The 27,355-nt window shown below is 42.0% G+C and overlaps 1 protein-coding gene across 6 annotated transcripts in view; it reads right to left on the bottom strand.

Annotated features, from left to right (window-relative positions):
• LOC147008979 (glutamate receptor 2-like) overlaps positions 1-27,355 on the bottom strand; it is a 374,530-nt gene that overhangs the window by 168,104 nt on the left and 179,071 nt on the right. For all 6 annotated transcript variants that reach the window (XR_015053351.1, XR_015053352.1, XM_085864443.1 and 3 more), the window contains exon 4: positions 21,036-21,220. Coding sequence is in view for 4 of the 6 variants with exons in the window: in XM_085864443.1 (XP_085720569.1) it covers positions 21,036-21,220 (185 nt within the window). In the remaining 2 variants the exon portion in view is untranslated. The remainder of the gene's footprint in view (positions 1-21,035; positions 21,221-27,355) is intronic.

A 27,355-nucleotide genomic window follows, 5' to 3' on the forward strand; every position in this document is an offset into this window, starting at 1 on the left:
CAATACAGGGTCAGGATCATTCATCAATATCACTGTCTTCCACCTCCACATCTTGTCCCACGCGGGGCATGATGAGGGGAGGAGTGGTCGGCGTGGTCATCGGGTCTGCAAGGGATAGAAGGTGTGCGCGCCGCTTGAGGCGTTGTAGGAATGCTGTAGTCGCCCGGCTTGTGCGTGTGCTGCATACATAATAAAGGGGAGCTGCGGGCAAAGTACGCCCGCGCTCGCGCTTGTGAAACACAGCCCGGCTCGACTGTTCCTCCGCTCGTGTCTGCCTGCTAAGCATCTTCTATTCAGGACATCACAGAAGATAGATGGAAGGCGCGTTAGTTTTCCCTTTATGCTGTTCATGATGGCGATGTGTGTTTTTACCGGCTGCTTACGATCTCCTCTCGCATCGATTAATTATAGAAAGGTGAATAAATCGTGTTTGGATTTTATAAATACGTCATCATTGCATCGATGTTATAATTTACAAATGAAGAAACGAGCACCTTTCAGTTGTGTGATATATTTTTGGAACAGTGCGAATGTTTTAATAACATAAAAAGCTTTACTAAAATTAATTTGTGTTTTAATTTCTACTCTAACAACAACGATTTATTCACGGAATTCTTTAATTCAAAAGTAATTTACTTGTGAGAAGGTAAACGTGCAAAAAACTGGTCAAGTAGGGTGAAAATAGGGGTGTTTTAGGATGTTAGGTCAACATTGGGTCAGTTTGAATGCCGATTTTCTTGAATCTCGATTTAGTGAGACCCCACTTTTTTCGCAATGACATTTTATGGACCTCAACGATCGCGTTATAACGGGGCCACACTGTAGTTGTTTATTATCATTATCAAGTATTATGTACTGTACATAATTGTATGTGCTATACTGTACTTTTATACGACTGGCAGAGCTACGACGGCTACGACATCACTGGGTGATAGGAATTTTTCAGCTCCATTGTAATCTTATGGGACCACCGTCGTATATGCGGTCCATCGTTGACCAAAACGTCGTAATGCGGCGCATGACTGTACTCACACACACACATATATATATATATATATATATATATATATATATATATATATATATATATATATATATATATATATATACATACATACAAATATACTTTTATGTTTTCTTTGTTTTTTGAAGAAGAAGGCACTTCCAACCAAAAGTAAAAAAGCTAGATCGACTCCGCTAATTTCAGCAAAAAAGCGAGAGCAGACCCGGTCTCAGGCAACATTTTGCTGGCTTCACAGGTGGCTTCCTCAGGCACAATAGACCCCGAGCCTTGGCAAGTGTCCGTTTTATATTTAGATATGACCGCTCATGTCTGGTCACGTGTTGGTGTTCGAGGTAAACTAACTCTGAATGACATGACAGGCCATGTAATAATGTGTGATTAGTTCAGTGACTGAATGGAAAAGTGCCCACATTAGATCAACCCCTTGTGGTTCAGTGATGAAGCACACTTCCATTTGAATGGGGCTATCAACAATCACAAAAACATCTTCTAGGGTGCTGAGTCTTCTGAGGAGGTGTCTGAAATGTCTCTTAAGGGCCCCAAATCCACTTGCTTCTGTGCATTGAATGCCAGATGGTGTATGCTGGGACTGTATTGGTTCGAGGACACCAATGGTAAGACGGTGACAGTCAACGGCAAGTGGTACCACGAGGTCTTATGCCGATTCTATACTGATCTCACTCAACTACCATCTCCAAACCAACTCAGACTTGCATGCTTCATGCAGGACGGTGCCCCACTGCACACTGCAGATGAAACTATCGGCTTGCTCCACCAGCTGTTTGGAAATCGTGTCATCAGAATGGGCACAGCACACGAGTGGGCACCTCACAGGCCAGATTTGAATCCATTGGATTTTTTCTTTTGGTATGCTGCGAATGGTCAAGTTTATGCCAACAAACCTCGAAGCCTGGCTGTCCTGAAGCAGGAGGTGGAGGACTACTGGCAGGCTTCCAGTCCGGGCACTTGCAGATGAGTTTAGCAACACCGGATAAATTAATAAATGGCAAAATAGAATGAGGAGAACAAGGGGGAGGAAAACATGTGTGATAGTTATGCTTCATACAATTAATCCCAGGTGCCCATGGGCTCTGACAGCTTACTGTGTCACCTTATCTCTTTCATATGACAGATATTTGATTATGCAGGGGTCACAAGACAGAGAAAATAATCCTTGTCCCAACACGATGCTTGATGGATCAGAACTGTGGTTCAATGGGAGACAGCTGTGGTGGCAGAGCTTGGGCGGAAGAGATGGTCCGGCGGACTGTGTCCAGCTCCGTGGTCTCTCAGTGTCTGCACATCTGCTCAGTGCCGCTGAACCAAGTCTCACTCTCAAAGTCCTGTGCCATGAGCTGCTAGTCAAAAAACTTTCTGAGCTCCTCTTTCTCTAACTGCTCCGAACCAACTCGCTGACTGTTCTGAAATTCATTTTCTGATGTGAATAATCCAAAACAAATTCATATTAATTACGAGTCAAAACGAAGTGGTAAATTTAAGTGTGTAATTATAAAGAGGGATGAAATAAAGGATTATGAACAAGATAAGTGATAAAGTAGGATGGGGGACTAATTGAGTGTACATCCTGAGCTGCCGTTAACTGTCCCCACCCCATATCCATTGTGAATACGAGATGATTGGTTTTCCGCCAGGCCTCTCGAGTCGTGTACCATGCCCCAAAAAACAAAATTGTAAAATAATCGTGATTAATTATTTTATTCATCAACGTTTAATTGAATGTGGATTTACAGTTTGCGATCCATCACAAAGCAACACCTGCTTGTTGATTATCACAAGGGGGAATTCTCAAAATAAAAATATTTCCCATTGTTTTTGCTGCTAATGTCTTTCAATTCAATAAATGACTTAAAACTGTGTTGATATTTTTGCCAATTTTAAAGAAAACAATTAGTCTGTTCTTTCCATGCCAATTGTTTACAGATCCTTGCGTAGCAATGCACATAAGTATTCTGGCAGAAAATTAAATTATACAAACACTTCTTTTTCAAATTTGAAGTCTCAATATTTGTTCTGCATTCCAAAGGTTTTGGTCCAGTTGTTTCTTGAAATGGAACTATTCCAGCATAGATAACAGAGGACAGAAAAACAGTGATTGATGAATCATTCATTTTTAACAGTGATGTATAAATGCAAACTGGAATGACAAAGCAACAGAAGACACACAAGAAACTGCCATAACTGATTGTTATGCCAGCAGTGGTAATGAGCCTACAGAATATTTCCCTTATCTTACAAAACTCCATCACTACATTACGCTAAGACTTTGGTGACTCTACGGCAAATGCGTGACGTACGTTCCTTTGCAAATATCACAAATATTATTAATATGCCTGAAAAGTATAGTCAGTGATGCATAATTTATACTACTGAACCTATATAATAACATGGTCCATTATTTTTAATGAATCACATATTTACCATTGTTTATTATTTTTTTTACAACTGCAAGATTAAATGATGAAAGGTTTGGAGCGTGAAATGCAACAGGCTGCCATATTGTAGCATAAGACTGTCATCTTGATTTTATTTATGAAAAATATTTTATTTTTATGAAATTTTTTAATGAAATTTTATGAAAAAAGGAAACTGCATATAAAGCACTCATTTCATTAATTTTCCACAGCAAGGTAGGTTTGAAAAATATTGAAGAAGAGAAGGTTCATCCCGTGTACGCAGGGCATTCAAAAAGTGCTTCGAATGAGATACCGATGATCGTGGAAGAAACGCCAAAGATTTGGTACGTTACTTTGTTGACTTTACCATCATACAAAATGTATTTTCACAAGATGATATCATGGCACCACAAAGAATCCCCCCTTTTATGTGTTACCAATCAGCCTGTCATGGACTATTCCCTCATCCCACCTTATCACTTATCCCTGTTCATAATCCTTTATCCTCCTAATAATTCCACACATAAAATATACCGTTTCGTTTTGACTCGTAATAAATCGGAATTTGTTTTGGATTATTCACATCAGAAAATGAAGTATTTGAACTTCAATTTCTTTACACTCAGGGTGGTATCAAAATTGAACTTTTAAATTAAAATCAACCTTTAATTCCTTCAAAAGTCTGAAATGCAATCTTTCTGAAATACAAACATGGATGCCCGTGATATTTCTCAAGATGAATGCTGCGAAGACTGACTCACTTATTCTTCTTCTTAGAAATGTAGCACTTGACTGCAGGTAGCATGATTAGTTGGGGGGAGAAGGGACATGGCTATGCTACTGATGCAGTGTGCCCTGTATGTTTGAACAATAATTTATAATTTGTGCAGGGCGGTGTTGATAACATCCATGAACGAATGCTGGCAGACAGGACGCCATGTTTAATGTCCATCCGAGGGACAACTGTGACACTTGTGGGGTTTATCGTTTCATGATGGTGCACTCGTGGGGCTGGGCTTGCAACTCATGGGGCCTCGCTTCGGGTGAACAGGATTCCCTGGGCAAGGGGTGGAAGACCCCCCCTGTCAGGGGGCACAGGAACCACTCGTGAGGGGGATGGGTTAGCGATAGTTAGACCGGCTTCATGGGGCAGGGACAAGGCCTCATGAAGCCCATGGAATGGATTCCATCCATCCATCAGGACCATACTCTGTGCAGAGCGTTGGTGCCGCCGAAGCAGTCTCCTTGGCTATTGGGAACAATCCTGGACGGGTCGCCACTCCGACACAGTATACCAGCATGCTGGCACTCATTTTGCCGACCTCGGAAGGATGACAGGCAGAGTCAACCCCACCTGGTGTTAATTCAACAGCTGAGCGGGATTTGAACTCAGGACCCTAGGATCCCAAGCCCACAACCTTAACCATTAAGCCAACACCAGGCATACGGAATGGATTAGGTAGAGGGATTTCAGTTTAGATTAAGGAAATGGGAATTGTTGGATTTTTTTGGAGACGTGGACAGACTGGAAATGTGTAGTGGAGACGTAGCTTAGCTACATAGAGTAAATGGAGCGTGCATGAGAATAAGGGATGACGAGGGAGCACGAGTTAGTCAGGGGATTTAGTTAGAAGGATGGCAGTGTGGAGTGTTGGTGTGAGTTGCGAAATGGAAAGTGTATGAGGAAAGAGTGTGGGACAGAGGGCCCAAGTGTGCGAGTGGAGCGAATGTGGTATGCATGGTGCGAATGACTAGTTGGGGGGAGGAGTGATTCCCACCCAAGTGACCCCGGGGTCAGTTTAATGTTAGCTCGTGGGTTATTCAAATTTATTATGAACAGGAGGTCGTTTTGTTGGTGTCGAGAGAAGGCACGAAACCCGTTTGTAGGGGTGCAAAAGTTCATGGACCGGCTGGGAGCGTGGCTGTGGAAAGTTGAGTTTTGTTTAGTGGGCACCCCGGGCATCGGACTAGTCGGCCAGAGTAGGCCAAGAGCCCAAGAGGGGCCGGGATAGTGTAGTGGGCACGGGCGACCCGTCGGAAACGGGACCCGTAGCGCCAGAATGCCACGGGGGCAGTGTAGTGGGCACGGGTGACCCTCGGAAAGGGACTCGGGGCATCAACACGCCATGTGGGCATCGGTGGGGAGCAATGCCAGAGAGGGCAACCCCCGCATTGTAGGGAGCAGCTAGGCTCTGAGGCAGCCTGCGGGCCTGGGGGTGCCATGGTTAGAGTTCGGCAGAGGGGGAGTTCCTGCCAGTTGAGCCACGCTGCCCAGCCAGGAAATTGTGCAAGGGCACGAATGAAAATTTGAGGGCAAGGCTCAAATTTATAATGGACACCAACACAGACGACGGGAATCATGGTTTTTAGAACCGATAGTTTAAAAGTGTGAGGCATTTTTGAAAGCCCCGGGGTAGTTTCAGGTTAATAAATGTCAGGGGAGTTAGGAGATGTACCCCTTCACACCATCCATCCCTTCGATCGTTGTAGGCCGCTGGACCCACCTTGGTAGATCGCTGAACTCTGAGGAGGCCATTCTGAGGCTTCATTGGGCCTCGAGACAGGACACTAGTCTCTCCCTATTCCCCTCCAGAGAGGGAACGTAGGGGTTGGGAGTAGGCTAAGTTGACAGGATAGGTTTGCCAGACAAAGACTATAAAGGGGGTTCAGGAGACAATTATAAAAGGGAAATAAAAATAATAAAAATAAAGAGGAGATAAATTTTGTTGTGATGTGTGGCAAATTAAGGGAGTGGGTATGGACAGAGACAGGCAAAGGCGATAGAGTGGGGGGAGACAGTAGGCTAGGTCCGAGTCTGCCTTAAGAGCGGCCGGCACCACCGCACTTCGTCCAGACCTGATGGGACCACACCAGAGGCCGGCCAGCTTCATTGCTGGCCTGTTGTGCTGCAGCTGCCTGTTCTGCATGGACTTGCCTTGCCATGCCTCGTTTGCCTGCCTCTGCCATGACCCCATGCCTGCTAGCCCTTGTTTACATTTACCCCTGTGTCCATCCATCACCATGTGTGCCAGGACCATCCAGTTTTGCAAGGACTGCCCTGCAGGCAGCCCGTGCATCAATCATGCTCATTTGTGTTTTGCGACCATCTCCATCCATTCCCCTGCATCAATGGACTTTGAAACGACTTTTACCTTCTCCCCTTTCACAGATCACAAGTCCTGGGCCATGGTTAAGTAAGGGATAAGTCAAATGAAAATTGTAAATACGTGGAACCTCACCTGCATGTTTGTTTTAGCGCCGGCAATTTTAGTTAAGTTGTCCGAATGAGTCTGAGAGTTTGTTTAGTTAGTTATGCAGCGCATTAGGTTATTTATTTTTGGGACACGTATAAAGAAATGTCGCACTCAGGGATCCGAAGGTAGAACGTACTCGGGGAAAACTTACACATGCTGGTCACACTAAAATTTGACGACTCGGGACGAGTCTGTAAAAAGGGGAGTGGGTAGTGTTACGAATTTGGGAATTCGATTGCACACAACATTCAGGTTCCTTTAGTTAGCTATGTCGATAAGTGCTTGTTCCCTAGATAGCTCACCTTCCATTGTTTAAATGTTCAGAAATTGATTAGATGCGCTGCGGATTGATTTAATAGTTAGGGAATGAACAATGGAGACATCCTTCCCCCCTCTTCTGCGAAGAGGAAGAACCCTGCCGTCCCGTGACTCATGGTGTCAACAACTCCCTCCCACTCGTGGCTGAGCGGGGGATGGAGCACGAGGGCATGAGTCATGAGTCACGCCGGGCGTGGGGGAGGGGGGTGGAGAAGGATAAGGACGATATCCTTTCTTTGTTCTTGAGTAGTAAGCTTTTTGCTTCGGCAGAGAGTAGTCGTTCAGCAGACCTTCGAGTCCTGTTTGGCTTGGGTTAGGGTTGAGGCCTTCGGAAGCTTTTTGCTTCGGCTGGCTCAGTGAGCTTCGGCTGAGGCCTGGCTCGGGAGGAGGCTTTTTGCTTTGATGGTTCCGTGAGCTTCGGCTACTGCTTGGCTCGGGAGAGCTTTTTGCTTCGAGCTGCTTTGCTTGGAAGAGAGTTGAGCTGGTCGCTCGGCTCAAGCTGCGAGTGGTGGCTTCTTCTTCTTGGTTTGTGGAGCTCTTTGTTCTCCGTTTGGTTCCCGGCTTGGTGCGACTCGTCGGCCTCTTCTTGGAGGTGGTTCCTTGGGGAAGCGACGCAATGACGGGAAGGATCGGCACCTCGTCTGACCAGCACATGTCGAGAAGCGCGGGAGGTGGTTCCTCGGGGAAGCGACGTATCGATGGGAAGGATCGGTGCCTCGTCTCACCAGCACGTGTTGAGAAGCGCGGGAGGATTCACGGGAGCTCAGGAAGGATCGCGGCTCGCGGCGATTGGATCCAGCTCACTCTCGCTGGAGCCCGGGTCCGAACAACTTGAAGACCACACGAGGTGGAGAGGTTTGAGATAGGTTCTGGGTTTCAGCTCACCTGTCCTCTGAGCTGTAGCTCGTTATTAAAGGCCTCAGCCACCATTTATTGGGTGTGTGTGTGTGCGTACGTGTGTCCGTGGGCCCGTGTCTACTAAGTAGTAAAAACTGTTAAGTGATTGTGTAGAACGGTTGTAGTTCTCCTGCCATGTATGTTGGCCTTGTATAATGGCATACGTGTTTTGCCTTGTTTAATTGCATACGTGCATGCCTGCTTACGTACTTTATTACAATAAATGTCCTTGTGTGAATGTAAACCTGTTTGTTGCGTCCTCTCCCTCCATTGAACCGCCATATTGCATTCGGAATAATAGTTGGTTTTTCAATAGCCGGTAAAGTGATCGGGTCCAACGGGGCTCGCGATAACACCCCGCTCGGTTATCCCAAAACGGAGCGAGCTATATTAAGCGGCTCGTGTCCCAGCGGCCCCGTTAAGGTACAATCTCTCGGTAATCCACCCGCGCGAATAATTAGGTAAATTGAAGATTTGGCGATCGGACCCTGTAGCGCGGGTAGAGTATGGACAAGGTTGTGGTGTGGTACAAAACACACCCCTGGCTGGTTTTCGGCGTTGATCCGGAAAGCCGCGACTGGATTGTCCGTTCGGTGGGCGAGACGGCCGCCATTGGCTAAACGCGGTCGTTCGCACGCTGGCGGGCGGAGATCTACAACAATATTGTGTTTGTTCTTATTCCATCATTATAAGCACGATCAATCAAGTCAGTGAATTAATACCAAATTTATGCCTGAGGATATTTGAATGACATTATCACAATAAAATGTTCCATTAGTTTCAATCTTTTTTGAGGAGAAACCCAATAACTCTCCAAATGAAATATCAATTGTGAAATCAACCTTGTAGTTATTTTGAAGTTTCATTGTTGATTCTGAAGTTTATTTTTGAATAACTATAACAATATTTATTGGTTCATCACCATGTTCTTTCATAAGGCGAGCAATTTCGAAAGATATTTGAGAAATCTCGAATGCTCCGGGTGAAACTGTTATAGTTTTGTAACTGCTTCCTGGATAATATAATAAGTAAACTTGTCATTTTTCTCTGTGATATTAAACAAGGTATTATAAGTTTCCATAGACAATAAAGATGCCTCATATTCTTTTGTTGTGTCAAGTTGTAGTGGGTATGGGAATGAAGATGTGTGATCACTCGTTATGAAATTAAAACTAAGGATTGTGCTTCTCATCTATAAGTTTTTAAAAGTCTGTATATAATTATGATAAATCTCCTTTTTATTTTCTGAAATGCCACAGTTGTTAAAGAGTCTTGAAGAGAAGATAGCACAAATCATTTTTCTTCCAACAGTCAGTGGCATTAATTCTATCATTATCTTCTCTCTAAATATATATGTACTTCTTTATCATCTTTCAACAATAAAAAATAATTCTCATCAGTATCTACAATTGATGATATTTATCATTTTAATCATGAGAAATAATTAAACTCATTTAATATGCGATAAAATATCTTTGTATTGATATGTATACAAATTATTTTCATCTTTATGAACTGTTCTAAAATGGCTGATGCTTCATTAAAACAATTGTTATTTTCAGCATTCTTACTACCTAACAACAATAACAGTCTATTAACTAATTGTGATGCGTCATTTGGAAGAAAACTAACACCTGAACCAAGGATACTTAAAGCCTCCATGATGTGTTTTCCCTTCTCATTCTTCCTACTTTTACCAGATAGACTAACCCTATAATTAAGCGAGTTTAGTAAATCAAGACATGCTCTGTCCTCATTTTTTGTATTCAATGGTTTTTTGAAATAACTTTATTCACCCCTCACAGTTGAATTTTGTCATCTATCTTTTGCAAGAAGAAACATTAACCGCAGAGTTAATTTAACAGGTTTACTTGTTGTTTTTTTGTTGTTTTTGTATATATTGTCAAGGCTCGTATGAGGGCTAACACACAACGCACAGCAAGGGGGGCATGAGACAAGAGGGGTGGGAGAGGGAAGGACAAAACAATGGGGAACAGAGACATTTGGAGATCTGTGGAAGGGAGAAGGATGGTGCAGGGAACATAGGGTATACAAGATGGACACCATACCACAAGGACTTTTAGGAACAAAGCTGGAAATTTTAAGGAGGTGAGTTTGGGGTGGATTAACGGGGGTAGAAAAGATCAAGGTTTTGGATGGGGGAAGATAATAGGTGGTGAATAGCTATTTTGAAGGCCTGGAGGGAAGAATTGATTGAAGAGAGAGTGGAAGTTTATTCTAAAGGAGGGAAAACAGAGGAATGAAAGAGCGAAGGTGAGCAGCGATTCATGATTTTGCTAGTTTTACCAGAAGGGGGTTGCTGGCGTATATTGAGCGCCCTGCGGAAATATGGGCGGGACATATCACAGACATTGCCGTGGGGGGGGAGGGTGAGACCGGAGAGGAGACAGTAAAAGACAGGAAGACCACTGACCTGCCTGTGGTGAGAGTGTGAGAGGCCCAAAAACAGCCTCACTGCAGGAGATACCAATGATCCTAAATGCCTTGATTACCACAGCGTGAAGGCGAGAAAGGTGAGAGGCAGGAGCAGCAGCCCAGAGGGGAGAGCAGTCCTCTATCAGGGTGTGGAAGAAAGCTTCAGACTGTGGAAGAAAGCTTTGTATGTGGTCAGGAGCTAAGGTGGGCCAAGGAAGGACTTTGCACGATGGAGGATTCCCAGTCAGCGACTGGCTTTGGAGACCAGGTTGGAAATGTGGCTTTCTCAGGAAAGATCATGGCAGATAGTGAGACCCAGCAGCTTGAATGAAAGCAGTTCTTCCAGGGGATTGTTGAGAAAGTAGATGGGGGGAGTTTATGGGGGGGGAGTAGATGGTGGGGGGGGGGGGTTCTAAGCAGTCCTTGCAGAGAGACATAGTGAGAGTGTGTGATTTGTTAGTATTGAAAGACATGTTCCACATGTTGGACCAGTTTGTGATTTTGTCCAGTTCTTCAGAGCGAAGAAGCTGCTGCTTGCCAATCTGAGGGATGACAGAGAGTACGGCATTGGGTGGATTAAACAGCAAAGAGATAAAGAGGGTCCAGAGCACTGCCTTGAGGAACACCAGCCTGGACAGGAAGAGGGGGTGAAAGAACTCCATTTAGGGCCTCACGTTGACTGTGACAGGAGAGGAAGTCTGCGAGCCATGGGTGGAGATGTCCTTGGATACCACAGGAAGAGAGTTTTGTGAGCATGGTGTGGTGCCAAACCGTGTCAAAAGCACATGATATGTCTCGGGATATGGCTCTGATTTAATGTCTGGCATTGAGTACCTCTATTCATTGTTGGGAGATCAGAAACAGTATATTCAGGATAGAGTGACCTTGTCTGAAACAAAATTGAAGATCGTGAATCAAGCCATTGGAGAAAAGGAAAGATTTAATGTCTGAAGCGATGATGATGGATTCCATAACCTTGCTGATAATTGGGAGAAGGTGATTGGCCTGTAGTTGCAGGGATCTGTTTTTGCACCTTTTTTATGCAGGGCAGTCATGTTTTCTGATTTCCAGGCAGATGGCAGATGACCTTGAGCAAATGTGAGGGTGAATAGAACAGAGAGAGGGTGAGCAAGAGCAGAAGTGCAGGTTTTTAGGACATGTGGGCTGATGTCGTCTGGACCGGTTGCAGAATCTGAGTTGAGGTTTGACAGCAAGCTCTCCACCTTGTCAGGAGAAAAGGACACAGAGTCCAGGGACAGTTTGGTGCGACTGAGTAAGGTGGGTAGAGAAAGTGATCGGTTTTGGACACAATATTTAGCTGCAAACACCGAGTTTCGGCATTCAGCCTTTTCATATGCGGTATCAGCAGTGTGGCCATTTCAGGTAAGGGAGGGGATGGAGCGGGAACAAACACCAGAAACAAATTTGATTAGACGCTTCCAGGATTTTGAGGAGGGAGAGGGGTTGGAAAGTGCAGACTTGAGCTTAGAAATATGTTTTATGGCTCTCCTGAGGGTAGATACACACTCGTTCCCAGCTTTATGGAAGGAACTGAGATTACCTCAGTTGGGTTTGCTTTCCATGAGGCAAGGGCAAGTTGTTTCAGGACAACTGCCTCACCACAAGCTTCAGTGAACCATGGGCGGGAGGAAGGGTAGGACAACTGAAGACAAGAGGGGATAAATCTGTGCATGAGGAAGAGCAAATTTCTTTGAACGAATTCCCAGGATGAGTTGATGTTGGAGAAAGTAGGGATGGGAGACCAGTCTATAAGTTTGATAGCTGCTTGGAGACCCTGTCAGTCGGCTTCAGTGAAATGCCAAGCTGTTAGGGTTCGGGTTAGGGTTAGGATTAGGAAGTGCAGCAGATATTGTCATGGAAATTTGTCAAAATCAGATCCAGAAGAGATGGAGTATCATTCGTTGAGATCCGGGTCGGGAAGTTGACCGATTCAGTCAGTCCCAATGAGTCGCAGAAATCTTTTGCTGAAGTGCCATGACAGGTGAGAGAGGTACCCACATCTAGCCAACTGGCATGATGACAATTGAAGTCGCTACATATGAGAAAGAGAGAGTTTGGATGAGAAGATAGAAGTTGGTCCATGTTTTTGGATAGTGAGGTGTGGATGGAGTCATCCCTATTTGGTGGACGGTACAGTACACATATAAACATGAGGTGGGAGTGGAGGGGAAGCCATAGCCAGAGGTATGTCTCGGGGTGTGGGGGAATGAGGACAGTGCAAGGAGAGTGAGAAATAGAGTCTTTGATGAAGAGAGAAACTCCTCATACCGGAGGAGGGACTAACCAGGGAGAGATACTTGGGAGTCAGACACGTCTTGGGGGAGGAAAGTTTCTGTAAGGCAGATTATGTCTCGTTTGTCAGTGGCAACCTGTATGGAAAGATCTGAAAGGTTTTAGTGAAGGCCCTGGATATTTGAGGTCCACACTGTTAATGAAGAGGGGGGAGGAGGCTTTGCGTGCAGTCGGTGGGAGGGGAGGGGGAGAGCATGACAAGGGCCGGGGGGGGGAGGTAAAGAGGGTTGTTGAAGGAGTCTGAGGGATTGCATAATAGCTGGGGAAGGGGCTGAACGAGGAGGAGAAAAGGCTCTGTGGTGCTGGGGGAGAGGGTGGACAAGAGAGGGGGCAGAAGGCGGTTGAGGATTTGAGGAGGTGGAGTGAAGATATGGAGGTGAGAGGGCAGTGGAAGGAGGCAGCTTTGTGGATGATAAAGGGGGGGCTCTGAGAAGGGTGAGTGAGGTGGGTGAATGGTGGGAGAAGGGTGAGTGGGGAGAGTTGAGGGAGAAAAGGTGAGTGAGTTTTTGAGAGAGGTGGGAGGGAGGCTTGAAGGAAGAAGAGTGTGATGGTGGCTTTGAGAGGGAGGAGTGAAAGGGGTGAGTTGGCACTGGAATTGGAAAAAGAATGGTTGATGGAAAGCGAACATTCATAGCAAACTGGGGTTTTAAAAAGTTTTAGGTAAGAGATGTGATTAAACATATTTCTTGATCGATGCAATAAAGGCGAATTCAGAGAATTGTAAAGTAATTCATTTTTGATGTTATTTTGAAACAGTTATGTTCCTTTTTGTATTTTTTAATTTTCATTAATTAGAAGATAATCACAGAACATACATTATTTGTGGGCTTTTGACTCTGTCTTTAATCCCACTCTATCACATGCAGGACAATTCTCACATTTGTCATTTGGAGAATCAGGGAATTCAAGAGGCTCAAGATCTAGTGCACAATTCATATTTATAAAGTAAAACTTTTCTTCAAATAAAATTAATCTTCGGTATCATCTTTGGTACTTTCATTGGTGCTTTCAGAATCATCAATGAAACTACTTTCATAACTATCGTTTGAACACAAACTCTCGGTGTCATAACTGTCTTCTATTATAACAGATATACTATTATCACTCTCATAATCTTCAAAATCTTCACTTGAATAATGGCTCATGTTTAATTAGTGGAAAAAAAAACATGACCATCTATATCCACATACTCTTTTCATTAACAGATTAAACTACGACATTTTCTATATTAAAGGTAATTTTAAAATGGTCCTTAACTACGACTGAATGAAATTTTATTTCATCTGATATATTAACATCCTGTATTTGATCAAGAATTACATCTTTAGGGTTGTTGAAAAAAAATACAAATTTCCCCTTGCATATTGCTGATGGTCTTATCTTTTCTTTCTGAAGCTTCATCCATAAGGTTTTTCTTTTTTGATACATTTTCTTGTTTCATTGCTTTTTCTAGTTTTAAATATGTAGCCATATGTAGCCTGGCATATGTAGCCAGGAAGGAGAGGAGAACTTTTGTTATAGCTACATTAATTAATGTTCTTTCAGATACTATAAAAGCTCTTCCACTGAAGGAAATTGAAGAACATAGTATTAACCATGATTGTTTGTTTCTATACAATAGTTGTTATATTTGTCTTTATTCAATTTTTCATCTTTGACATATTTCTCAGTATCTTTTACAAATGCAGAGATTGAGTGAAACTTGTCTTTTGTGTCTTGATACATTGTATTTATTCAGTAAAAAAAAAGTTTATGGGTAAAATGGTTTTAAGCACAGATTCACCTATAAATAAAATGGAATTTTCATCAAGAAAATTTTAGTTTGAACAAAAAGCATCAATAAATTACTGCGAGATTTTCATCAAGAAAATATTATTTTAAGCAAAGTTTTTCTCGATAGATATGGTGAATACAACATACTGCGATGTTTGTAATCATGAGAATGAATGTTTTTTGTTTTTTTTTAAAACACCTTCAAACCACCAAACACACATTCAATCTTTTCAGACAAATATCTCCATTTGAATGAGAAAGAAAACATTGTGATGTCTGTTATAAGGATGTCTTAAAAAAGAGTGATAAACAAGCTCAAATGAGCTAAGATCCTTGTCCTCTTAATGATGACGTCATAAAAACGAATATGATGTCATTGTGATGTATCAGGTTTGCGATAAATTATCTGTGCTAATGCCCGGCTTGATTCCTGAAAACAAAATTCAAACGGCTTGCCTAGTTTCGGAGATAATGATATAGGTGATTTCCATTAGCGGCGATATTATGACGTCAACTTTTTTTCTAAGAAGAATTTCCAAAATTGGAGATAGTTACTGCCTGCGTGTGGGCTTTCTGCATATACATGGCAAGTTTCACGAAGATCAGATGAAAACTCTGGGTTGTCAAACAAAAAATGTCAAAAAATAGGAATGATGTCATAAAAAGTTATATGACGTCATAGTGATGTATCATATGTGCGGTAATTCATCTCTGCTAATGCCCTGTTCGATTCCCGCAAACAGAATTTAAAAAGCTTGCCGAGTTTCGGAGATAATTTTTTCGGCGATTTCCATTAGCGGAGATATTTTGACGTCATAACTTTTTTTCTAGGAGGAATTTTCAAAATCGGAGATGGTTACTGTCTGCGCAGGGTATTTTTACATATATATGCCAAGTTTCAGGAAGTTTTGAAGAAAGCTGTAAGCTGTGAAACAAAAAAGTCCACAAGAAGAAGATGAAGAACAACAACGTGAGTAAGACTTAGAGATCCTCCACGAGGATCTAAAAACACTTTCAATCACACGTAAACACCATCGAGAGAAACTAGAAGAGAAATAAAAAGAAAATTGGATTTTAAGGAGATGTCATTGAGACAAAACCATTTGAAATAACAACTCTTCAAATATGTTTTAAAGATCGGAGAGAGGTAAAACTTATAAGATTTAATATTAGTGTAAGATCCATTTGGGAAGTGATTCATATCTCAAAGGATTAAATTATCAAGGTTGTTAGTAGAATGTTGAAAAAACACAAATCACTCAAAATATATCTTGGAGCCTCCTTTACCTTCTTAAGAGAAGCAAATGTTATTGAAGAAAAAATATATGAGAAGAAATCCACTACACCTTATTACATCAATCAATAGCTTCCTTAAATCTGCTATCTTTGAAGAGCTTTTTTAGATTTAAATTAGAAGAACAACAACAAGGTAGTGGGTTCAACATTGGGAATGTTTCATACATCAATCTTAATATTCTTAAATCCATGCTGCTGAAGGCTACTTCTTGTATTGATTTACATAGGGATATAAAAAATTATAAAGGCAATAATTAATATTTAAATTACTGATAATAAATGCTTTCTCTGGAGTATCTCAGCACATCTTTATCCACAGGAAAGGGACTGTGAAAGAGTTTCAAAGTTTAAGAAATATGAGAAATTAGAAAGTGGGGATCTAGGCATCTCCAGAGAGGAACCCATGAGCTTAAAAGATGTAACAAAGTTTGAGAATATGAATAACCTATCAGTAAATGTGAATGGCTTAACTGGTAAAAACAGTCCAAATTCAAAGAGTTCGTAATACTATATCCAATGATAATTGGTCAATTGACCGCTGTATCAATCTCCTTTATTTCACAAAGAAAGAAACCGCTCATTATGCTGATATCAAAAACTTTTCTGGATTGAGAAGTAGTCAGGTTTATAAATCAAAGCATAAATCATATCCTTGGAAGAGATGTCTAAATATCTTTCGATCTCAACAAAGACTTGATAAACAGTTAAAGTATTGTTCTAATCATAAAGCAGCAGTTGTTGAGGTGCCAGAACCAGAGAAAGTTGTATTTAATGAAACAAATAAATGTATAAAGCACCCATTTGCAATATATGCTGATTTTTAGAGCATCTCAGAAAACACTGATGATACTAAAAATATCAAAAGCATATTCCTTGTGGGTTTTGCTACTACATTAAATCATCTGTAGGAAGTAAATATGATAAGTTGCAGTTGTATAGAGGACCTGATGATGCTAATGAATTTGTTGAAAGGATTGAGGATGATTGTATTCAGCAAACTAAAATTATGTCAAGAACAAATAAACCCTTTGACTTATCTCCAAATGAAGAGAAAGAATTTGAAGAAGCAAGGATTTGTCACATCTGCTCAGAGGCTTTGGTAAAAACTGATAAAAGGGTTAGAGATCATTGCCATATAATGGGAAAATATAGAGGAGCAGAGCAGCTCATAATCATTGTAATCTTCATTCCAGAATCCCAACATTCATGCCTGTATTCCTTCATAGTAATTGTCATTATGATGCACATCTCTTTATAAAAGAACAAAGTAAGACTCCTGGAAAGATGAGAGCAATTCCTAATACAGAACAAAATTACATCTCATTTACAAAACAGGATTACACTCGTGAAATGGGTGTAAATACAAATATTAGATTTCTTGACTGCTAAATTTATGACAAGCCCTCAAAGTTATTTGGTTTCAAACATCTCCTCTTTTCCTGTACTTTCTAGTCAATTAAGGACTGATGCCAACTTGGGTAAAGACATTTCTCTTCTTACTAAAAAGGGCATTTGCCCATATGATTATATGGATTCCTTTGAAAGATTTAAAGAAACAAGACTTCCTCCTCAAAAGTGTTTTTGTAACAAGTTCAGAAGATGTCATATTACTGGTGAAGAATATGAAAGAGCAAAACAAGTTTGGAAAGAGTTTGAGACAAAGAATATGGGTGAATATCATGACCATTATTTAATAACTGATGTTTAATTAGTCGCTGATGTGTTTGAGAAATTTAGAGAAGTTTGTTTTCATAAAGGTTCCTATGGACTGGATCCTGTCAATTAATATACATCTCCTGGACCAGCCAAGAGTGCTATGTTAAAAATGACTGAACAACCCTTCATCTTCTAAGTGATGTTGATATGTCCTTGATGATCGAGAAGGCTAAAAGAAGAATTTCACAAGTTAGTTCAAAGAGATACGTTAAGGCAAATAATAAATATCTTCCAGACTTCTCACCAGATAAGCCCATATCATACTTAATGTACATTGATGCTAATAACTTGTATGGCTGGGCATTGTCTGAATTTCAACCCCATGGTAATTTTAAATGGGTGAAAAAATACGAGTACAAATCTATCTTAGATGATATAATCTCCACAAGTCAAGAATATTTAGATAAATGGGATTATGGGTATTATTTTGAAGTAGACAAACTATCCGAGAAAACTTCATAACAAACATAAAGACCTTCCTTGTGGAGCTGAAAAAGAGATCCCCAATCAAGAGCTATTCGGTGGTTATCAACATTTCTTTAGTTCTACACAGTTTAAATAAAGTCCCACATTACTGCGTTAAACCCTCCCTTTTGACACGACTAGCCTCACATGGGCAGAGATAGCGCCAGGGTAATGGTCTGTCCATCAATGAAGACACTGGAGAACACCTGTCATTCCTCCTTTTCCACTCAAAAGTGCGGCCCCTGCCCACTGCTATATAAGAGAGCTCGATTCTCTGGCTGTTCTTCTTTTTCTTGGGGTCATGGTGTGGGGAGCAAACTGAGCTAGACGGAACGGAGCAGAGCGGAGCCAGTGGAATAGAGTGAGGAATGAGTGGGAAGCTAGATGCCAGGCCAAGCACAGTATTAGTCTGTTAAATATATATATATATATATATATATATATATATATATATATATATATATATATATACATACATATATATATATATATATATATATATATATATATATATATATATATATATATATATGCATTATTTTTTACAAGGTCCGTCTAAAAAGGAACGGGATTGAGACTGCTGTGTGCTCCACTTACACAACTTGAATGAATGGGTTGCATCACAGTCTTTCGCAACATTCCAGCAATATATATGATTGGCGATGGTTGACTGCGCTCATTGTGTGATTTTTTTACAGGTCGTGCTTTACACGTTGTCTAGTCTGGGTCATCGCGCTATGAGTTGTGAGCAGAGAGCCAATCTGAAGTTTCTTGCCAAGCTTGGCAAAACACCTTCCGAATCCTTCGCAATGCTGCAGCAAGTCTACGGAGAAGAAACAATGTCACATACACGTGCATTTGAATGGCACACGAGGTCCAAAGAGGAACAGGAGGAGGTTGAAGGTGATCGACGGTCTGGAAGACCTTCAACAAGCAGAACGGCGGACAACATCGAGTGTGTGAAGCAGATGGTGCGCGCAGATCATCGACTCACGGTGCGGATAATTGCTGAGGAACTTTCCATCAACAAGTACACTGTCTGGAGCATCATCACTGAAAATATCGAAATGCGCAAGGTGTGCGCAAAGATGGTCCCCAAGCTGTTGTCCGAGGACCAGAAACAGCAAAGAGTCACTGTCTATCAAGACATTATCGAGCCCCTCAAGGACGATCCAGACCTGCTCGGGAGAGTCATTACTGGCGATGCATCGTGGATATTCGAATACGATCCCGAGACAAAACGGCAGAGTCGTCAATGGAAAAGACATCAAGACCAAAGAAAGCAAGGATGTCGAAGTTGAAGGTCAAGGTGATGCTCATCGCGTTTTTTGATATCAAGGGCATAGTCCACTTCAAGTTTTTCCACAGGGTGAAACAGTGAATCAATACATGTACAAGGAGATCCTCTGGCGCCTCATGAGATCAGTCCGGGACAAGAGGAGGTATCTGTGGGAAGGTCCATTCACCATTTTCCCCTAAGGACCTTAGGGGAAACCCCTCCCCCCTCTCTCAAGGATGTGGTTGCAAACGTCAATCATCGACGAACTCTGCTCCAGCCAATGGGTGCTCGAGGTGAAGATGATGAGCCGACCAATGGGCGTTCGGATTAACCGTGACGTCATTACGGCCAAACCAATCAGCGTCTACCTTATTGAGACCTGCGTATAAAGCACACGCCTTCACTTCCTTCTTCACTTGCTGCGATTTTTTACCCTGAGGAGTGCAGCACGAAAAGCTTCGGTCACTATAATGTTGTGTTTGACGTCACAATTAATTAATTAATTAACGTCACGAATGACGTCACAATTAATGTATTTTTTGGGTTTTTTTTTTTTTGCACGATTAACATCACAATTCTTCTTCTTCTTCTTCGTTTGGTATGACGTCACAATCGACGCTGGAGAACTATGTGCCTTTTCAAGGTTTGATATCGTTCTTCATCCGTTTCAGCTGTTTCCCAAGTGTTTCCCAAGGTTTGAAAGCTGTTTTTTCCCAAGGTTTGAATTAATTGTTGTGCTTAGTAGACATTTGTGAATACTTTTACAGAGAGAGGGGCGAGAGAGGAGGGGGGAGAGAGGAGGTGTGGGAGGGGGAGGGAGGTGGGGAGGGGGAGAGGGAGGTGGGGGAGGGGGGAGAGAGAGGGGCGAGAGCGGGGAGAGGGAGGTGGGGGAGGGGGAGAGAGAGGGGCGAGAGCGGGGGAGAGAGGGGGTAGAGAGGGGGGAGAGAGGGACGAGAGAGGGGGCGAGAGAGGGGGGAGAGAGAGGGGCGTCACAATTCAAGAGAGGGGAGAGAGGAGGGGGCGAGAGAGGGGACGGGAGAGAGGGGGTGAGAGTGGGGGCGAGAGAGAGGGCAAGAGAGAGGGGCGAGAGAGGAGGGGAGAGAGAGGAGGGGCGAGACTAGGGGGGATAGAGGGGGGCAAGAGAGAGGGGCATCACAATTCTTCTTCTTCGTTTGATATGACGTCACAATTGACGCTGGGGACCTGAGTATGTTTCCCAGGTGTTTCCCAAGTTATTGCTATTTATGATACGGTTGGTCCGATCTAATTGAAACAATTCCCCAATCCAGTCGTCGTTTATGAGAGCGAAGGAACGAAGCTGCACATACTGGCACGCACCTACGGGCACCACATACAGGCCTGCACTTTATTTCCTACTTGTCCCCCACTAAATTGTCCCTGTTGGTCCCTATCCATCTGTTCCCCATCACTCCTTCATCAGGACATTAAACTTTCACCTTCACTCATTCATATCTTCAAGGATTACAGAAATTGTGTCTAAACAACAAGAGTTCTTTTTTGCATTCATTCTGAATGACCTTACCATGTTCATAATTTCATGTATATGGTATTATCAATAATAATAATAACAATGACAACAGTGATAATATTTTGCATAATCCATGAAAGTTAAGGATGATGCAAAATATGAACATTGCTGGATTATCTACATGGAAGAAGAGAAGTGCCTTGCCTCGTATGATGAGTAAGTGCCATGGGGATTTGGCACTGAACAGACATCATACTAAATAGTGAATGTTTATAAACGTTGGTTCTGAAAACACTCAGAGAATACATTTCAAATAATGAAATGTTATAACCAAAGGAATAGCCCAAGCACCTTACATCACCTGCGCAACGATAGCTTCCAGACGCTCGGGTTCACAATCCAGCACGATGTTTCTCTCCTTGCGCTGGTCAAGCTCATCCAATAGTTGCCGATAACCCTCATCGTTGAGATTCTCCACACTCAGTGCACTCATCTGCCATCCTCGACGTGCAGCTGCTTGGATTAGCGTTGCCAATACTGAGAGGCCTGGCAGGGAACATCAAGAAAAAGTATTAATTAAAATAATAACAACTAGCCGAAACCCCATCACAGTCGGATTCCTTTCCACGATCCCAATATGACAACCAGTGGCGGCTCTTGTAAGAGCCGGATCCCAGTCGATGTACTCCATGGCCTTACCTAATGAGGCCTACAAAACGTCCTTGTACACGACATTTTTGGTGTACACTACTCCTTGTGAAGAAGTCCCCTGATTTGTGCACGTGTCTACTTTGACGTACAAACACCGTGTCAAAACTTCTCAGGTCACAGTATCGAGAAAAACGTGACGCGACAGCAAGGAGGAGCACAAAATTGGTCCTTCAGTATTAATATATAGATAACAAAAAAAGCAAAAAGCCTTGTCAATGTTTAATGCTTCCAGAAAAGAATAATTGCTTGGCATGATGCCCCTTTATGAATGTGGAGTAATATGTCCATATACCATCCCCCACCCCTTCCCACACTTTCCGTATGAATTGTTTTGCATACAAAGTTGAGGTTTGTGGAAGAGATAAAATACAGACTAGAATAGAAAGGGTAGAGGGACACCAACAGCAGGGTTGAGGAACACAATGGAAGAACACTTGGAGGATGAATAGGCAAAGGGAAGAATGAGGTCAAAGGGAAGGGGGGGGGGGGACACAGGAGATGAACAGGCTGGAAACAAGCTCAAGTACAAGAGAAGGAAGGAAAAACTGGGGATGAAACAGAAATGGAACAAAAAAATTTTAAAACAAAAAAAGGATGGTGAGAGAGAGAGGGGGGGGGGGTGACACAATAACCTGGAAAGGAAGGGGTGGGCATGAATAGGGGAAGAAAAGATAGTAAAAATAATAATAATGATATTCTGATTCTGATTCTGATTTACCATACTCTGCAACGGAGCGTTCGTTTGTGCTGCCGGAGCAGTTTCTTGGCAAGGTTAATACTGGGTGGTTTGCCATTGCCTTCCCAGCAGTAGTTATGGCAGGAAGTTGTAACGTACTCAGGGTGCCGGTGTAGGCTCAACTACTCTTCACGAAGGACACCATGGGGTTCTTAACATCCACCAACTTATGCCGGCAGATGGGACACCCGTTTAACGTCCATCCGAGGCATGGGACTCAGATTGATGAATCACCCTGCCTGTGAAATATCAGGATGACAGTTTATAGTTGAGTTGGGATTCAAACCCAGGCAAGACAACTTCGAGGCAAGTGTGCATACCTCCAGGCCATCTTGTAAGCCTAATAATGGGGTGCTGAACATTTTTTTCATATTAAATTGCCTTAATAGTGATGTCAACTAGGGATATCTCAGGGTGCTGAACGGAACTGGGGGGGGGGGGTGGGGGGAGGGGTGCAAGGGGGGATCTTGTCTCATCTTAATATTTTTGTCCACAAAAGAGAATTGCTGTTATAGAATAACAAATAAAGTGCCCCTGTAAGGTAGAACAGCAATTTGTAATTTGTTCAAGGAGCTTGCAATATCTCCCCTGCTCTTTGCGAGGGACACCGTTAGATCTTTAACATCCACCGACTAATGCCGGCAGATGGGACATAAAGTCCAAGCTCTTTTTAGGAAAGGTGGATTTACAGGACATATTCCAAATTTCTGTTATAAAACTAAAATAACGTACAGAGAACTTCAGTAACAGACAATTTATTTGTACTCATAAAAGCCTTCATTTGCAGAATTCCATAATAGGGCAAAAAAGTAGAATGCATCTAAGTACGACAAAAAAAACAAGGACAAATGTGTCCAAGAGCCGCGTCCTAAAGGCAATAACAATAACAACTTCCGATATTTCGGCACGTGCCTTGATGGAGCCAATAGCGAGACCAGTCATGAGGCTCCTGTTCATGACGAGAAAATCATGTATTTACGAAATTACAACACATTAAATGGAATTATCTTTAAATAGTAACGTGAACTTTTCGAAACTTTAAAGCAAATGTCCGAATATATTTAAAAGTTTATGATAGATGCTCTCAAAAGGCACCCTCAATGTGAGGATGTCTACAGGTGTTTAGTATGTAAGGAGATCCGGATACTGTATATAACAGAGCCGAGTCCTAATGGTTTTAGAAGAAAAAGAAAAAGAAAAAGAAAAAGAAAAAGAAAAAAAAGAAAAAAAAGAAAAAAAAGAAAAAAAAGAAAAAAAAGGAAGAAGAAGAAGAAGAAGAAGAAGAAGAAGAAGAAGAAGAAGAAGAAGAAGAAGAAGATGAAGATGAAGATGATGATGATGATGATGATGATGATGATGATGATGATGATCAACGCGGAGCTCTCTTTGAGCGTTCGCTACGCGAGACGCAGCTAAAAACCAGCAGTAGATAAAAGAGCACCAATTGTTGGACACATTATGGAAAGCTCTCCTGAGGATCCAGAAGGATGGAATTCATTAAAAAACAAGGTTGTAAAGGAGCTTAAATGGAGAGAAAAGTAATTCCAAGTTAGAACTCGATATGAAAAGAACATTCCGATTGAGGACAGTCTATTCACAGCTCTGATCAACCAGAGCAACCCCTCGAGTATCCTTTGAGATCATCTCTTGTGATTTCCCATCCACTGTGTAGCTGCTCAGCTATTGACATTCAAACCTTTGTGTGAAAAGCCTCCAAAAGGAGTTCAAATGCCAAAATTGTGTGACGACTTCCCGTGTAAGTGTCACAGGCCATCACAAAACTAAACTGCAAAAAGGTTTTCGTTTCGATTTTCTATCCCAGGGTAGTTGTCGAAAGAGGAAGGCATTCACGTGTCGGTAAACTGACAGAATTCCCTGCCGATATGTTGGAATGTGAAATGCAAGTTGATTTTAAAATTCATGTGGATGTGAGAGATTAGGTTAATCAAAACAGGAGTTTGCTTTGCGGAGAATAACATTTACATAGCAGTACAAGTATTGCTTAATGGCCATAATTATTACTTCCTTCATGTAGGGTTGGTTGGGGATGATTACTGACTCAAGTCTGTTATGAACTGGCAGGCCAGGCTTGATGTTTGACTGGACCTGGCAGAAATTTGGAATTTTGTCAGTGTACCAGAGATAACTTGCCTATCTTCCTGAAAGACATTGTGGGACCATTGACGCCCATCATCTAATACAAGCAAATAAGACATCTGGATTCATGTCCGTGAGAGAGAGTACACTTTGTCAGATTGTGGCCTCACAGACAGAGCATTGTATGACAGTGTATTGTCAGGTCGGGAATCAAACCCAAATTGGACTGCTCCAAGGCAAGTGCATGACCTCTGTACCATATCCCATAAGTAAGACTGAGATAATCTAGTGTTATATACAGTAGATTGAAGTAGTTGTGTGTGGATACAGCTTGTCATATATATCTATATATATATATATATATATATATATATATATATATATATATATATATATATATATATATATATATATATACATACATATATATATATATATATATATATATATATATACATACATATATATATATATATATATATATATATATATATATATATATATATATATATATATATATATATATATATATATATACATATATATATATATATATATATATATATATATATATACATACATATATATATATATATATATATATATATATATATATATATATATATATATATATATACATACATATATATATATATATATATATATATATATATATATACATATATACATATATATATACATTTATACATATACATATACATATATATATATATATATATATATACATATACATATATATATATATATATATATATATATATATATATATATATATATATATATATATATATACATATTGTTGTGGTTGACGAAATTCGCAAACCACCATTCAGGTCCCTTAGGTGACATATCTCTGTAAGTATATGTGTAGTTAGTCCCAAACCCGTTGTTTCGAGGGAATAAATGTCATTCATTCGGGCTGCGACCATTCTAGATAGCCGTTTTTCTTTTACTATCTTTATTTTGGACCAGCCGCCATTACTACCATTACTACCACCACCAACCACGTCTCAACAGCCATCACACAACAACCACCAACCACAACGCCGCTTCACAACAACAGCCACGACCTTTACCGTCACAACTCGCCACCATCGCATCCACACCATCTCGCGCCACTCGTGGGCGCCGATGCTGGACTCGTGCGGGGCGCGCACCGAGCAGCGTGTTCAGAGACATCACAGACTTTCCGAAGAAAAACGGATCAAAAACGACTCACGCCCACTTTTGTTCCGTCCAATCGGTGAGCGAGGGGCGATTTGGCCCCGCCTCCACCGCGTTAGAGGGCGGTCGCTATATGCAAATTCATGGATCAAAAAGCATTCACGCCCACTTTTCCTCGGGCCAATGGGGAGCCAGCAAGAGAGGTGAAGGGTCGGAGGCAGAGGGTCAAGGGTGAAAGAGCGAAGCCACGGGGCTTGTAAAAACGGCTGCGTTCGTCAGTCAAGTTGAGTTGAGTTGAGTGTGCGGAGTTCAAGAGAGTCGTCGGTGGAGCTGGAAAGAAGTGGTACTAGTCAGAGTGAAGAGGACGGAGCTGTGGAGAGGTGACGGCGGCGAAGGCAGACGAGGGGGTGCTCGCGTCGGTGCCGGGAGCGGCACAGGGAGAGGCCAGCAACGCGACCGAGGTGGAGGAGGAGACGCTCGCCGCGGGACCCGAGACAGGGTTATATCCTCCTTCCCCCGAGCATCAGCAACCCCCTCCTGTTTCCCCCCGCGCTGAGATAGTGCGACAAAGGGGGCCCCCTTCCCACCCCCTACCAGACACTGTCCGCGAGGCCCGCGGAGTTGAGGCACCACCGCCGCTCCGCGTCTCATCATCAGACGGGTAGGCCTGACACGGTCTCGGCCCCAGGCCCGCCTACCCCCCTCATCCTGGAGGGTGGTTCTCTTTTCTTTTGCTTTGGGAATATGTGTTGTCGGCGCCGTCTGTGAAGTAAAATTGTATGTGTTGCCGTGTGCTCGGTAGTCGGATAGATCTGCATCGTTGCATTTGCTTTTTGTGTAATATTGCATTGTCTTCTTCTTTTACATGTGCTTTTGGTGGAATTGTATATGTGTGCTTTCCGTTCATCGCGAAATAAATGTGCTTATTGTTGAACTGTTTTCCCGCTTCGCTTCGTCTTTTCTTTCATTGAATCTCCATCTTGCTTCACGTAAAGGGTTGGTCGTGGGCTAAAACGCCCGATAATTAATCGAACCGTCGAGGCCGACGAATAACACCGCTCGGTTATCCCGATAGTACGGAACGGGTCACTTAAAGTGGCCCGTGTCCGAAGTCGACCTGCGGCGAGGTGCGATCGCCCGGTCTACCCTCCGTGTGGGTACTTAGGTAGGTCGAATTTGGCGAGCAACCCTATCCCACGCGGGGGCCGATTGGCACGATCGTGGTGAGACCGAAAGGTCCACCCGTGACTGGTTCCCGGCGTTAGTCCGAGAGGGTCACGACTGGATTGTCCGTCCGGTGGGCGACGTGCCGCGATTCGAGTTACGTGGCCGTCCGCACGCCGGCGGACGTAATATATATATGTATATATATATATATATATATATATATATATATATATATATATATATATATATATATATATATATATATATATATATATATATATATATATATATATATATATATATATATATATATATATATATATATATATATATGTATATATATATGTATATATATATATATATGTATATATATATGTATATATATATATATATATATATGTATATATATATATATATATATATATATATATATATATGCAGTACATACACATATACATACATACACACCTTCAAAATTTTGTAACGTTAGTTGGAGACGATTTGAGCAAAAGAATTGGGATCAGGATGGCAGGAGTTACATTGCTGCACGACTCTGTTAGTGATAGTGATACTTTAACAAAATGATTAAAAACAAGTAGTGGTACATTGAAAGTACACCGCCCCCATGCCAAATAAATAAACAACAATCCTCCAGCGCACGACGTCGGCAGGGTACATTCGCTGCATGGCGATGCCGCCTTGCAGCACATGGAGTCGGAATTGAGAGGGAGTGGTGTACAATAATTGATTGATTCATTGCATAATTAAAATAAATAAATAATAAA

The sequence above is a fragment of the Eptatretus burgeri genome, chromosome 18 (assembly GCF_056783735.1).
Source record: "Eptatretus burgeri isolate ZD-2024b chromosome 18, Ebu_testis_v1, whole genome shotgun sequence".
Lineage (NCBI taxonomy): Eukaryota > Metazoa > Chordata > Myxini > Myxiniformes > Myxinidae > Eptatretus > Eptatretus burgeri.